Below are 13842 nucleotides of genomic sequence, written 5' to 3'. Positions count from 1 at the left end.
TTTCTTATTGCAGATTTGTTGGAAGAATTATTATCTACAGAAGTAATCAAGAACCTGTAGCCAGGTTAGTCTTGTTGCTGTTTTGCTGGCCCTGCTCAAAGATGTTAGGCATCTGTATCAACGGTCTGAACTTGTTGCCATCGCAAGGGAATGTTTGTTTTCTTTCCAAATACTTTCCTTATTAAAGGAGGCCTGTAATTTATCTCTCTGCCTACTCTATTCTACCACTCAGTGATTCATCTGTACCACTCCTGGTGATTTGGAGAAGCTTTTGGTAACTTGGAGTGAAAGCTGGAGGCAATCTCTTTAGTCTCAGCTCATAACTGTTAGAGCCTCCAAGAAATGACCCAGGATGTGGGTTTGCAGGTCTGAGCGCTCACGTGATGTAAGAAAACATGTATTTCTCCTCATCCACTCTTGTCCTTGCAAGAGCTGTCCTTCGTGGCCTGACGGGTGAGCAGGTCCAACAGGCATCTTGATCCCAAAGCCTTGAGGGCCGGATCACCCGTTAACTTTGTTCCCCTGCTGAAGTGAAAGCCAGCAGGAGCGAAGCGTGGTATGGTGAGCACCACATCTGCTCCCCAGAAAGCCAGCCGCCTCTCTGCGGATGTGCTGGGCGTCTGACTGGTTCCTCTTGCGGTCTGAGAACCGGTGGCTTGTCTGTGTTAGCAAAACACGCTTTTACCATGAGTAGCGATGTTGGGTCAGGGGAAACGGGAATGGGCCCAGCGCTGTGAAGAGCCAGGACGGGAGGGCAGCCCTGGTCCTCGTGCAGTCGATCTGAAATGATCTGGTGGGGAACAAATCCACCATCTAGGGCCTGATTGATTGAACTGGGTTTAAGAACCTTTATTTAGGCTTCTAATTTATCTCTGGGTTGGAATTATAAAGAAATTTGAGTGTGTTTTCAGTGTGGTAATGTTGTTTCTTTTATGTTTAGGTCTTTGGGTCCTGAAAACCTGTTGTTGAAAGGTGCTACCCTCAAAAATACCAAGAAGATCTATGGTGAACAATATTTTAAAATTATTTTTATTTAAATAGCTCTGAGCAATGCTAGAAGACAAACATAGACGTTCAGCCCTAAATCTAGGGAGGGGAAAATGCTTATTGACAGCCTGTCTGCCAGGACTCTAGTCGCATTTGTATGCAAGTTGACTTCAAAGTTTGGAGGGTGAGATCTGGAGATGCTGGCTACGTCTGCAGAGCTGTGTAGGCTGCGTTAATACAGCTGAGCAAGCTTTTACCTTCTTGCCTGATGCATGAAGAGTCGGGAATTGTCTCCAAATCCTCTGCTGGAAACCTGTGCTATTATCTCAGTCATAGACATCTATAATTTAGGATGCAGGCCGAGATGGAAGGCTAACCCTTTCTCTATCTCTGTGATTCCTAGGCTGCTGAGCAATGCTCAGGATATACACAATTAATGTTACTTAGCAGCTGCTGAGGCTTCTGTGGCTACGCAGCCCTTAGGCAAGCCCTTGTTCTTGAACTGAGAATCAAATTGCATGTAAACACTGATGCCCCTTATGGCTGAGGGAGAGCTTGGATCCCTCTTGGGTTGCAAGTCTCTTACGAGCTCTGCTTTAATGTTCTGTAGGAGTTGCAGTCTATACTGGAATGGAAACGAAAATGGCTTTGAACTACCAAGGGAAATCTCAGAAACGTTCTGCTGTAGAGAAGTGAGTATTTTTAGTAGGAAAAAATTGGTAAAAGCTGGGGGTTTTTTTCCGCAGATGATTTGTGCAGAAATAATCCCCTAATCTGCTGCCTTTTGTTTCAGATGCTCTCTGATTGCATAGAAAATCTGTGTATTTGATTAAGCCTATCTTTCAAGAAGCTGCAACATTTAGTATCTTTTATTTTAAACTAAAATGTTAAAATATATGAACTGAACCTGACTATCAGCACTGTCAAAAGCAGTTGTTCTGTAATTCCCTTAAAAATAAGGAAGTTTTGTTCCTGCTTATTTGCATAATTTTTGTTAAAAAATAGCTGCAAGAATTTTAAAGAGAAACCTGTTTTTCAGATCTATCAACGCTTTTTTGATAGTGTATTTATGCATCCTATTGAGCAAAGCTACGGTGTGCACAACACTGAAATATGTCTGGCAGAGTAATCCATTTAATGATGAGCCTTGGTACAATGAAAAGACTAAGAAAGAGAAAGAGACGTTCAAGGTAATGGATTTGTTTCAGCACCTCCTCCAACTTTATTTATTCTGACAGTTTTATTTAATCTGATAATGTCTGCTGCTGGCCCTGCAGTTCCTGCTTGCTCTTTGGAAGTGCTGTCATTTACTTCAGTCTCTCCGATTTGTATTTGTTTTCTGTCTCGGTTGCTGCCTACCTTATTCCTGCTTGTGCACGAGAATGATCGTGTGGAGTAGGGCAAAGCAGTGCTCCTAGCCAGGCCTGGTGCTTGTGCGCTGGCGTCCCAGTTGCCCTGGAGAAAAGTGAATGCATGCCAGTTACTGACAGCAGGCAGAGAACATCGTTCGCACCATGCAGAAACGTTATGTAAACGTAGCAGCTGATTTAGCGTGAATCCTTATCTGAACTTGAGCTACATTTCAGCTTTGAGTAGATAAACTTGAATTGAGGCCGTGTCAGCTAGGCTGTTAAACTTGCTGAGACACGGACGGCCAAGCCTGGAAGAGCAAGCGTGTGCGTGCGGGGCGAGCAGTTGATTTGGTTGGTTATTGAGGGAGACTTAGATGTCACTGAACTGGTTATACCTTGGTCGTGGCTTCACTGGTCTCAGACCACTTGCACCTCATTTCCAGCAACTTGAGACCAGAATCAGCCTAGAGCAGTTATAGCAGTATACTTGAATAAGACATAGCTTTAGCCATTATGGTACACTGAAATACGCTTCTGCAAAGTACCTTTGTAGAGCTGCAGAAGATAAGGATTTCCTACATGGAAGAAAAATAGACTTTGGCTGTGCACCTTAGCTGTGTTCCCTCTTATTTTCATTGACTTTTTTTCTATTTAACTCTGGGGGGGGAAAAAAGCTGTCTAAAACCTTGGAGGTGTTGCTGTAACCTAAATCGATCCCCCAGTTATGTCTGATGGGCATAGACTGCATTTTCCTCTCCTTTTTCCATTACAGGTTTTGAGGATGTTTACAGACTTCTTGTCATTCATGGTCCTGTTCAATTTTATTATCCCAGTCTCCATGTATGTTACGGTAGAGATGCAGAAGTTCTTGGGCTCCTTCTTCATCTCTTGGGATAAGGAGATGTATGATGAAGAAATAAAAGAAGGTGCACTGGTGAACACCTCAGACCTGAATGAAGAGCTTGGACAGGTCAGAGCATACTCTGTGTTTGCTTTAGCTAAAATTGGCTATATTGGCAGTAGAGCACCCCAGACAGGAAGGTGAGGCAGAAGAGTGCACTGCTGTCACCAGGGTGAACTCTGTGCACGCACCATCTCTTCCCTCCGTGGTGGGGCTGTCGACCAGCTGCGTTAGCCAGTGACCCAAGGGAGGATTTTTCTGTAAACCTGCTGCTTCCCCATGTGAACACCTCTGGTGCCCTGGCAGGAGCAGCAGGGCTGGCATCTCTTGTGCCAGGGGAGGGCAGGAGAGGCTTTTCTCTCCACCCTGAGCCAGCAAACCGCTCTGTGCTCGCTGTGGCAGACGGCATGCGTCTCGTCGGTGGAGGGGGAGGCAGCAATGTGGTGTTTATCACTTTTGGTAAATTTTTTTGCATCTGTAGACTGAGATGACTGTGCCTCAGATGTTCTCTCCTGCGTGATAGTCTCTCTCCTGCTCCATAGCTGTTGGGATGTTCTGTTGAAAACAAAAAAACAGAAATATCAAATCTTCGGAGTATTGAGCTAAATTGAATATTGCGATACTTAGAGGAACCTGCAGAAGTGATTAACCATGGTGTCTTGTCGTTATACCGCTTCTTTAACAAGAAAGCTTAAGCAGAAATTAAAAGCCTTGCTGTATTTAATTAAGACTAAAGAAAATCAAGTCTCGGTATAGAGCAGGACAGGGAGAAAATTGATTGCTGTTTTTGTTCCAGCACACAGCTCTTGATAGCTCTGAAAAATAATTAGGCGGACACTGCCGCAAGAGTCTCTAATGGTCTCCTTAATAAGAAAACCTTGTTTTACCAGTCACTCATGGTCCTGTCAGTACACAACTTCAGCTGGTTTGGTGGCAATTTCCGTTTAATGTGATTCTACTCACTTTGTGAAATGGGGAAGGTTATAAATAGTGTATGAAAGAGTAGGAATTGGGTCATGTGAATTGTTTCCATATTGGGGAATGTCAAGTGCAGCACTCTGCATGTCAGGATGGTTTGCTTTTCAGTGCTTCGATTATAAATAAAAAATCCTCTATCTCTTTCAAGGATTAGCGAAAATAATGTCCGCCCGATTGTCTCCCCAGGCCTGTAACGCACGTTCGTCCATGCTGCTGCTGGTTTTGCTGGAGCCCTTAGGTAGCTGCTAGCTCCTGTTTGTTTTATATCTGCATGAGCAGAAACTGTGTGTGGTGTGGGTGCAGAGCCCCCTACTTTCCTTTTGCTCAATTTGTTCGATTTGGAGTAACAATTACCTAATTTAAATACACCACCAAGATGAAAATCCCACAAAGGAAGCAACAGGCCTGCAGTAGCAGCTCTATAATCATCAAGCTGTAGCAAAGTTCCTAATAAGAGGATGAGGAAAGGCTAAGGGCCTCGAGATGGGTTTTAGAAGTCTCTAGGAGCTGCCTCCAGCCAGTGAAACAAGGGAGCTGTTTTGAGGAAGGCAGTTAAACTGTGTTAAACTCAACTAGTTAAACTCAACTCACCTGGGGCACATGCCTCTTTTGAGGGTCCAGGTTAGGAAAGTGGAAGAGGATTCTCCAGGATTGGGTAAGATGCATCAAAATGCCCCAGGCTTTCATTTTTTGAGTGGCTACACCATGGCTCTTTGCACAGCAATGGAGGGTGGAAATGCAGTGAGGTGGAAAATTGCTGCCTGCTTGCTTTTAGGTGGAGTACGTGTTCACAGACAAAACTGGGACCTTGACGGAAAACAGCATGGAGTTCATCGAATGCTGCATAGATGGACACAAGTACAAAGGCTGCGTGTCGGAGGTTGATGGCTTCTCCCAGACTGATGGCCCCCCAAAATACTGTGGCAATGCAGAGAAAGTAAGGAGTCTGTCTGGTGATAACCTACGTTTTTTGTTGCTGGCTCCAGGCTGAGAAATTAATTGATCTATTGCTGTGGAAGTACAAGTTCAGGTGCAGGGATCTAGCTGACTGGGGAGGGAAGAGAGAAAAGAAAACACAGATCAAGAATGTAGTATTTTATTTTTCCCATAGTTTGTAGGTGTTCTGGATGTTTGGGTTTGGTCTTGACAGCTCACTGAGCTTGCATAGAGATGATGTCTAGCAATAATGGATCAGTTCTTGGGACTTTTATGTTTTCTCCATCACTGAGACAACACTGTATAGTGTGGAAGTGTAGAAGCAGCTATTTGGCAGCTGCGCTTGAACTAAGGCGTGGCACGGACCTCTGAAATTAACTGGTCCAAGGGGAACTGCACAGAGAGAGCTGGTTACTGACTGTCTAATAAGGACTTCTCTGAAACCTGTCTGAATTACTATTGTGAAAAAAAAGTTATTTGTCTTAATCATAGTTGTTTTTAAAAATATACGTACACAAAAATCACCACCACGGACTTTGAGATTAGGCTTGATACATGGACTGAAGTTTGTAGCAAACCCTTCCTCTGATTCTGCCTAGTGTCGAGAAGAGCTGTTCCTGCGTGCCTTGTGCCTGTGCCACACTGTTCGAATCAAAGAAGGAGACCAGGTGGATGGATTGATAGGACATCAGGAAGACAAATGTACCTACATATCCTCTTCCCCAGATGAAATTGCTTTGGTGAAGGGGGCAAAAATGTAAGAATTTTTAAGGTTGTAGATTTTTTTTCTGTGTGTGTGTGTGTGTGTGAGCTGACATAACAGGAGGGAGGTAAAGGTTGCCTGAAAATAGTAGACCCTTTTCTCTGATCAGGTGCTCACAAACTGGTAAATGGCAGGTGTTTGGAAAGCATGTTGGAGTACTAACCCTGGGCATGCTCCACAGCCCTGTGAAGTCACATGAGTCTTTGGGTTTGAATAAGTTTTTCAGTAAAAGTGTTACTCTACAATTGGTCTTTACTGAGCAGCTTTTCAAGAAGCTGGGCTTTGCATTCACTACTGAGAGGAGTCCCAAAGCATTGCAGTGCTTGAAGAGGAGATAGACTCATTTGATCTTCAAGGCCCGCCTGGATGCAACCCTGTCTGGCCATCTAGGTGGCCCTGCTGAGCGGGGAGGTTGGACTAGATGATCTCCGGAGGTCCCTTCCAGCCTTACTGATTCTATGGTTCTGTGATTGGAGCTTACATGGACATGTGCAGGTTCTGTCCTAGTGCCTGAGAATGGACAGCATTTGCTATGTGATACTTACATGATATGTGAATATTGCCCCCAGATTGGTTTCTTTGTATGCAGTGCTAAAATAATGATGTGGGTTACTCTTGTGAAACCCACATTAGAGTTCTTCCTAAGATGCAATTGCTAATTCCCTTTTTGGGGTTTTTTTTTTTTTTGTTGTTGTTTTTTAAGATAGGGCTGTTGCATCTGTATACTTGCTAGTGCCTTGTAAATCTGCTGGAGCCCTGGGGACTGAGTGCAGAGCGTCTCAGTGCCTGTGCTTTGCAGTGCCTGGCTCTCCTGCTTATGGGAGCAATGCCAACGCATCAGAGCTGGCTCTGCATGGAACAAGCACACATCCAGCAGAGCTTTTTAGCTTGGATTTGATAACTTCTCTGCTCTCCTCTGCAGTACAGAACATGAAATAAAAACTTTGCTAATGTGTAATATGTGCCAATGGATGTTTTCAATGTTGTTCTGTCCTCTTGTTTATTGACAGGTATGGTTTCACTTTTCTAGGATTTGAAAATGATTTCATGAAAATACAAAACCAAAAGAATGAAACTGAAATGTAAGTGCCCTGGCAGCCTGGCAAGGAATATTGCTTATAATAGAATGGACTCTGCTCAGTCCTGGCTCCCACGTGGTTTAATTAAATTCAGACTGTGTGGCAAAGGAGACAGGGTCAAAGCTGTTCAGCAAGGGTTGTCAGACAGGTTACTGACCTGCCACAAAATTCATTCTTTTTACAAATTGCAAGACAGCAAAGAAAAGGCTAAAAGGCTTACTCGCAAAAACCTGCGGTCATTTCTAGTTGACTAGCTAAATTCACGTCCCTTGAGTGTGTGCATATCCTTCTTCAGTATCTACCTATCCAGATAACTCCCTGGACTCATGGACAGTGGCTGGGCCTCAGAGCAGGGTACTCTGAAAGCCTGAACTGCATGAAGTTGCTCCCTCGTGTAAACACACTTTTGCTGTAACTTCTCCCCCCGCCCCACAACTGAAGATTAGATTTCATGCTGTGCTGACAACACCTATGACATCTGCAGGCACCTGAGAATGAATTATCAAATCTAGCTGCTCCCCTAGAACTTGCCATCACAAGCAAAATTCACTTCTTACTCTGCTTATGTTGAAATTTCTTAATTAAATGCAAGAGCTAATGTCATCACATGCAGTATGTGGTGCCCTGCCAGCCTGCCACTCTGCGTCTGTTCCTGGTGGCTTGGTGGCCCTGCAGGACCTTGGCTGGGGCAGCTCCTCCTTCCCACCCAGCTCTGATGCTGAGCAGCCCCTGTCCTGAAGGGTGTTGCATGTGGTGTTCCCGGCCTGCAGCCAGCCCTGTCGGTACTGTGCTGCGGGGTAATGCGTGGGGCAGCTGCACCGCAGGGCCTCCCAGGAGGACTGCGTGCACCTCTGAGGATCAGGAGTATCCAAACCTTGGGCTCGCTGACCTGCAGGGAAAAGAAAAGCAAGTTTTGAGGTTTGGAACACACAAATAGGGAGGATATTATGCAGGAGAACAAACCAGTGAGTGAGCTTGCGTTGCATCAGCTACGTACTAGGTACATGTCTGCACGCTCTTATTTTTTTAGTAAAAGCAATGGAGTTCTAGCCTCAGTCTGCTTTGCAGGGTGCATTACCTCATTTTTACTGCACCAAGGAGTGTGCTTGTGGGCAGTTAGTGGAGTATAGCTGGCTCACAGTGTACCCAAAGCTTTGCCTTGTGGTTGTTCTCCCATGTGTCCATACTCTCAGCCCTACCCTCAGAGCAGCACTAGAGCTTTTCTGCTCTGTGTTCCCGCTGAGCCCTTAGTGCTGGCTTTGGGAGCTGTTCAGTGGCAGCATACCAGAGAATTGTAGCTAAGATCTGTTCAGTATCTTTAAAAAGTACATAACCAAGTAGTGCTATGACTTGTACCGTGCATAGGTTTTTAGACTACTACATGATTTTCTGTCTTAAATAACTGTTTTTTGTCTAGCAAGTCTAAGCTCAGTTCGTTCTTGTTTTCTGAAAGGTACCAACTTCTTCATGTATTGAACTTTGATCCTGTCCGTCGTCGTATGAGTGTCATCGTGAGAACCACCACAGGTACGGTTAAAACTCACTTCTGGTCTCCTAAAGATGTGTGCACATACACACAAATATAAGTTTGCTTTATTCCTGTGCTGAACACGTGTAGCGCCGCATGCTGTAATACAGAGAAGCCAAGCTGAAGATTTTCTAGGCTTATCTAATTAGCTTAGTAGATGAAGGCTCTGACCAATAGAGGTTACCAAAGGCAGCCACTTAATACCCGTGAGCTGACCTCCAGTGACTGGCCAGACGTGTGCTCTGTGCCCAGCAAACGCTGCCTGTGTCAAGTCCCAGGCTGTCCACTCGTCCTGGTCTGTTCCTCTTCCTTGTGGTCCCATCTTTTCTCCTCTGCATTTAAACTGGCAAGCTTCATCCCTCACAGTGCCAGGAGGTGAGGGAGTGATGGGGACAGTGACCTGTGGAGCACACCCTGCTTTTGCCTGCTACGTTCCAGCCTGATATACAACCATGGGGCAGACCCGAGAGGAGATCTGAGGCCTTCCCCTGAGGGGGAATGGCAATAGCAAAATAATAAATAAATTAAAAATTAAAAAAGTTAGAGGTAACCATCCTTCTCAAATTTCATTTCTCCAGAGTAGAGAACACTGTAGTTTTACCCTGCACCTTGCCAGAATGCTAGGGTTTTAATGTAGGAAAAAATAAACTTTGTCCAGCCTTTTGCAGGAAGTTTACTCAGAGGCAGATACTGACTTCTGATATTTCAGACCAAGGTATTAAAAGTCAAACAAGGTTTTGGACAACTTAGTGTCAGACATCTTTCAATAGACAATCCTGCTTCTACTAGTTCTTTCTGTAGTCCTGCCAGATTTCTTCTTCTGCATCATTTCTTGGATATTGAAGTCAATTAAGTATTTCTACAGGTTTTGAATGCTATAAACTGTTTATAACTTTGTTTTAGGAAAGTTGCTTCTCTTCTGTAAAGGAGCAGACTCCTCTATTTTTCCAAGAGTGCAACAAGAAGAAATTCAAAAAACTAAAGTCCACGTAGACCGCAATGCTATGGTAAGAATGTAGATGGAATTTGGCTGGCTCCTGGGGTCAGGAAAGCCTTATTCCAAAAATAGGGATGTGACCTTACTTTGGAGGAAAGTGTTGAAAATGTGAGTGTCACTTACTGTTTTGAAGCCAAGCTTCTTTCCTTTTTTTATCTTTGGCTTCCACGTTTATTTGACTTTTGATATACTTATATGGTCTTTATTGAAGTTGTATCTAAGCATCTCCCAAGCAAGCTAAAAATAAAAGTAACAATAACAATCTTTTTGCTGGTGAGAGATCTTTCAATCAGTCTAGAGTTGTTTTGCATGTGAAGGTGGAAGAGGAGCGTTTTCCTAGGAGGGGTCTGGCAGCAGTGGCTGTGCACTGGGATAGTGTCCCATGCTTGAGCCATGCTGTCCCCTCCGGGTGCACATTGTCTGCTCTGGTCCTTCTGTTTTTCGTATGGTGGCCATAGGGACATAGAGTTGACTTAAGCCAACAAATTGTCACTGCTGTCAGGGTCAATGCTGACAGGAACAACTAACAGCAAGGAAAAAATGCTAACCTTAATGGTGGCAGGTGTGGAAAACGTGGCTTTAAGACACTTGTCTCTTTTTCCTCCCTCCCCCGTAAGGATGGATATCGAACGCTTTGTGTGGCATTCAAAGAGCTAACTCAAAAGGAGTATGACAGAATTGACAGGCAACTTAATGAAGCCAAGATGGCTCTGCAAGACAGAGAAGAAAAGATGGCAAAGGTGTTTGAAGACACAGAAGCAGACATGCACTTGATTGGGGCTACTGCTGTAGAAGACAGGTAAAGGGATGACCATGTGCAGACCAGGCACTGTAGAGGACACAGCTTTTCCAACTTTGTGTTGTTGTCCTAATTTGCTGGGATGGATCCATGTGTGCTGGTGCAAGCTGCAGCAAATTAAATGTTCTGCCTGGGATCACCTTGGGCATGATTAAGGGACAGTGTGGGAAAAATGGGAGGAAAAAAAGCAATGATGAAACCCAGAACAGTCTGCAAGAAATGAAACAGCAAGGCAGTCATTGCAATGTCTTGATATTGAAAATATCCAGGGCAATTACTGTGCCACAGCCCATTACATAGTACCTTGTTGTAAAAATTGGCGAGACAGGCAGGAATTAGGATTTATTAATGAAGTTACAGAAGTACTTACGCTTCTAGAAAGTGAATTAGGCATGCAGGCTAATTTGCATATCAACACTGATTCAGTTTTATGTGCAATTATAGTAACTACATATGTAACTTAAGCTCTTACTTTTGGCTCTTTTCTTTTGCAGTATAAGGCAATGATTTTGGCTGAACATAAAAGTTTGAGACTGCTGAGTCCTAAGCCTTATTCTTGTGGTAGTAGTTTCTGGCTAGGGAACAATCAAGTAATTTCTCTATCTTATTTTTTACTCGTAAAATAAGTATGCCTTAGGGAGTTGCAAGGCTTAAATGGCAGTGTTGGTTAAGCCTCTTTACACCCGTAAGGTGCTCTGTCTTAGCAACGTATTTCTGAATTCCCTGCCATAGGCTTGCTGGGAAAAACTCTGCAGTCTTCTCTGAAGGTCTTGTTTATTCTTCCATCAGACTTTTTCACTTTACTTATAATCTAAAGCTGCTTTAAACTTGATTTGCTTCTCTCCAGCAGCATGGAGAACTCTAGCTGTAGGTGTCAAGTCAGTTTGAGAGCTAATATTCCAGCAAGCATTAAATGCTCATGGTTCATCAGCAACACTTGCTAATTATGACTTTTCCACCTCATCTAGTAGCTGGGATATGAATAGTGCTTAGAGTCTGTGGCTGCATCTGTAAAGGGTCTCGGACCAGCTACGTAACACTATAGGGCACCTGAAGCTGTGCGGGCTCTGGGTGCTCGACTCCCCCTCGATGGTGGGCTCTGGGCCGGGGCCGCGTGGGTCAGCGCGTGGAGACGCCCGGGAGCACCAAGTGTGATATGGGATGTTTGCTTCCGTTTTTAGACTGCAGGAACAGTCAGCAGAGACGATTGAAGCTCTGCACACAGCCGGCATGAAGGTGTGGGTGCTGACTGGAGACAAGATGGAAACGGCTAAATCCACCTGCTATGCCTGCAGGCTCTTCCAGACCAGCACCGAGCTGCTGGAGCTAACGGCAGCAACCGTGGGTGAGAGCGAAAGGAAGGAGGATCGGCTCCATGAGCTGCTAATGGAATATCATAAAAAGCTGATTCAGGACTTTCCCAAAAATCGAGGGGGGCTGAAAAGGTACGTGGTATACTTGGGTGTGCACTTGAATAATGCTATGGGATGCAGGTGCAAGCTTGATGGAGAAATACCACCGTGTTGCAGCATGGGGGGCTTGCTGCTTTTATTGCTGCTGATTCCTTTCCTTTGTTCATTATCTCTAGTATTAGTTTGTTTTGAATTCCTTTAGTGAAGTCTGCATGTGGTTAAATCCAAACTTTAAGGTTACTAAGCCATAAAGAGGGGTGGAGAAAAAGCTTAATACAGAAGTAACTTTTTCTGCTAAGATGGCACAAATGGCTAGATTAACTTCTTAAGATGTAACTTTGTTCTTTTTTCTATCTCTCTTTTTTTTTAATTCCTATTCCTTGTGTCCTAGAAGCTGGACGTTCAGTCAGGAATATGGCCTGATTATAGATGGCTCCACACTGTCGCTAATTCTCAATCCTTCTCAGGACTCCAGTTCTAGTAACTACAAAAACATATTCCTGCAAATCTGCTTGAAGTGTACTGCAGTCCTGTGCTGTCGGATGGCTCCCTTGCAGAAAGCACAGGTATGTCCTGTGGCTTTCACCCACTGTTGCTTGTGCATAGCTAAACTTTGCTGCCTGGGCTCTTCTCGGTGAAACATTTCATTAGGTAACAGGACACACTTACAGCCTGGCGGGTGGTACTTGTGACATGACCTGTAAAGTGGGCTTCAAAATCTGTAATGGGGAATCTGTGTAAAGTTTATTTGCTTTCTCATTTACCAGGTGGTACTAAAACCTGTTTGTAAATCAGTTTGGGTTTGGGCTCTGGACTTCCGTGAGAGATCTGCCCACATTCAAGTTGCTGCACTGGGCAGTGGATGTGAAAGTTCAGAAAAACGCTGCTGAGGACTTTAGTGGAAGTGGCTTATTATTCAGCAGGAAGTAATGCAAATGTTTAGTAATATTAATTCAGTTTAGTAATATTAGGATGAAACAGCGTTGCCATAACAGTCTGAATTATTTAACAGGAAAATGATGCAAGTTTGAAAAGCTTCTAGGTAGCAGCAAACTTTCCACAAGTGTTAGCCAAGTGCTGCTTCTCTTTCCTTAGAGATGTTTTTAGAAAACAGCCTTTAGGTATAATCTGTGGTTATTTCCATATAACAATTTGAAGCTGTGTTTCCTGCAGCATTGCATTAAACAAAATTTATTCATCTTAATCATCGTCAGGGATGCCTCCAGGCTATGTGTATGTTCTCTGAACTTCAGAGTGTGATGGAAACACTAGTCTTTCAAAGATGAACACACAACCTTTGTTAGATATGCTTGCAGGAAACCACGAGCACAAGCCAGTTAAACAAACAGTTTGTGCTTTTAATTTCTTTCCAAATTTGGAAAGTGGAGTCCATGGCTTCCCCATGGTAGCTGGTAGTATCAAAAGCCTGATAAACAGTGTTTTTCGCCCCATTCTCTGGTACTATTTGCTGCCAAGTGAAATGCATGAGAGGTCCAATCTGTGTAAGAGTAGGTCTGGCAGAAGGGAAGGGGAGGATACCACTCTGTGACTTGATCTTTAAATACTGTCCTTTTAGCCCTGTAAAGCAGGATCTTGGGTTTTGCTCTAGTTGGTGACTGAGAAGGAAATAACAAGAGTTTTTATTAATTTGAACTCTCCAGATGTTGTTTGGCTGCCACAGAAGCCTGGTTCCTTGTTTGGAAGTGCTCCTGAAGTGGGGCAGTAGGGATCTCTGGAGTTTTTTTTAACAAGGTCTTTGGCTTTACTGATTTTTCTCTGAATTTTTTCAGATTGTGCGAATGGTGAAGAACACAAAAGGGAGCCCAATAACACTATCAATAGGGGATGGTGCAAATGATGTTAGTATGATTTTGGAAGCGCATGTCGGAATAGGTGAGACTTGCTGACAATACCTAATCTGATACGTAAAATTTTTCCAGACTTCATCAACTTGACAGGGCTTCACTGGAGCACGGGCAGTGTTTCTGTCTGCAAATGGTTAAACAGAGCTCACTGAAAAATGTGAGATGTCTGCTGCTGCCTTCCTCAGAGCCAGTCTCACTCCCAATAAGCGCTTGGGATCATGGTAGGCTGCTGACTGTTAAGATAG

General features: G+C 44.1%; 1 protein-coding gene across 8 annotated transcripts in view; it reads left to right on the top strand.

Moving 5' to 3' along the window:
- The window catches only part of ATP11C (ATPase phospholipid transporting 11C), a 66616-nt gene that overhangs the window by 34587 nt on the left and 18187 nt on the right, over window positions 1-13842 (top strand). For 7 of the 8 annotated variants that reach the window (XR_009959619.1, XM_062585007.1, XM_062585003.1 and 4 more), the window contains exons 8-21: window positions 14-64; window positions 941-1005; window positions 1598-1679; window positions 2027-2177; window positions 3112-3309; window positions 4994-5155; window positions 5754-5911; window positions 6928-6999; window positions 8450-8523; window positions 9428-9531; window positions 10139-10320; window positions 11502-11765; window positions 12124-12298; window positions 13523-13625. Coding sequence is in view for 7 of the 8 variants with exons in the window: in XM_062585007.1 (XP_062440991.1) it covers window positions 14-64; window positions 941-1005; window positions 1598-1679; window positions 2027-2177; window positions 3112-3309; window positions 4994-5155; window positions 5754-5911; window positions 6928-6999; window positions 8450-8523; window positions 9428-9531; window positions 10139-10320; window positions 11502-11765; window positions 12124-12298; window positions 13523-13625 (1841 nt within the window). In the remaining variant the exon portion in view is untranslated. The remainder of the gene's footprint in view (window positions 1-13; window positions 65-940; window positions 1006-1597; window positions 1680-2026; window positions 2178-3111; window positions 3310-4993; window positions 5156-5753; window positions 5912-6927; window positions 7000-8449; window positions 8524-9427; window positions 9532-10138; window positions 10321-11501; window positions 11766-12123; window positions 12299-13522; window positions 13626-13842) is intronic. The other variant, XM_062585004.1, reaches the window with a different exon arrangement.

Source organism: Rhea pennata, chromosome 11 (assembly GCF_028389875.1).
Source record: "Rhea pennata isolate bPtePen1 chromosome 11, bPtePen1.pri, whole genome shotgun sequence".
Classification (NCBI taxonomy): Eukaryota; Metazoa; Chordata; class Aves; order Rheiformes; family Rheidae; genus Rhea; species Rhea pennata.
The sequence above is the reverse complement of the archived record's forward strand: the minus strand, read 5'-3'. Positions and strand labels throughout refer to the sequence as shown.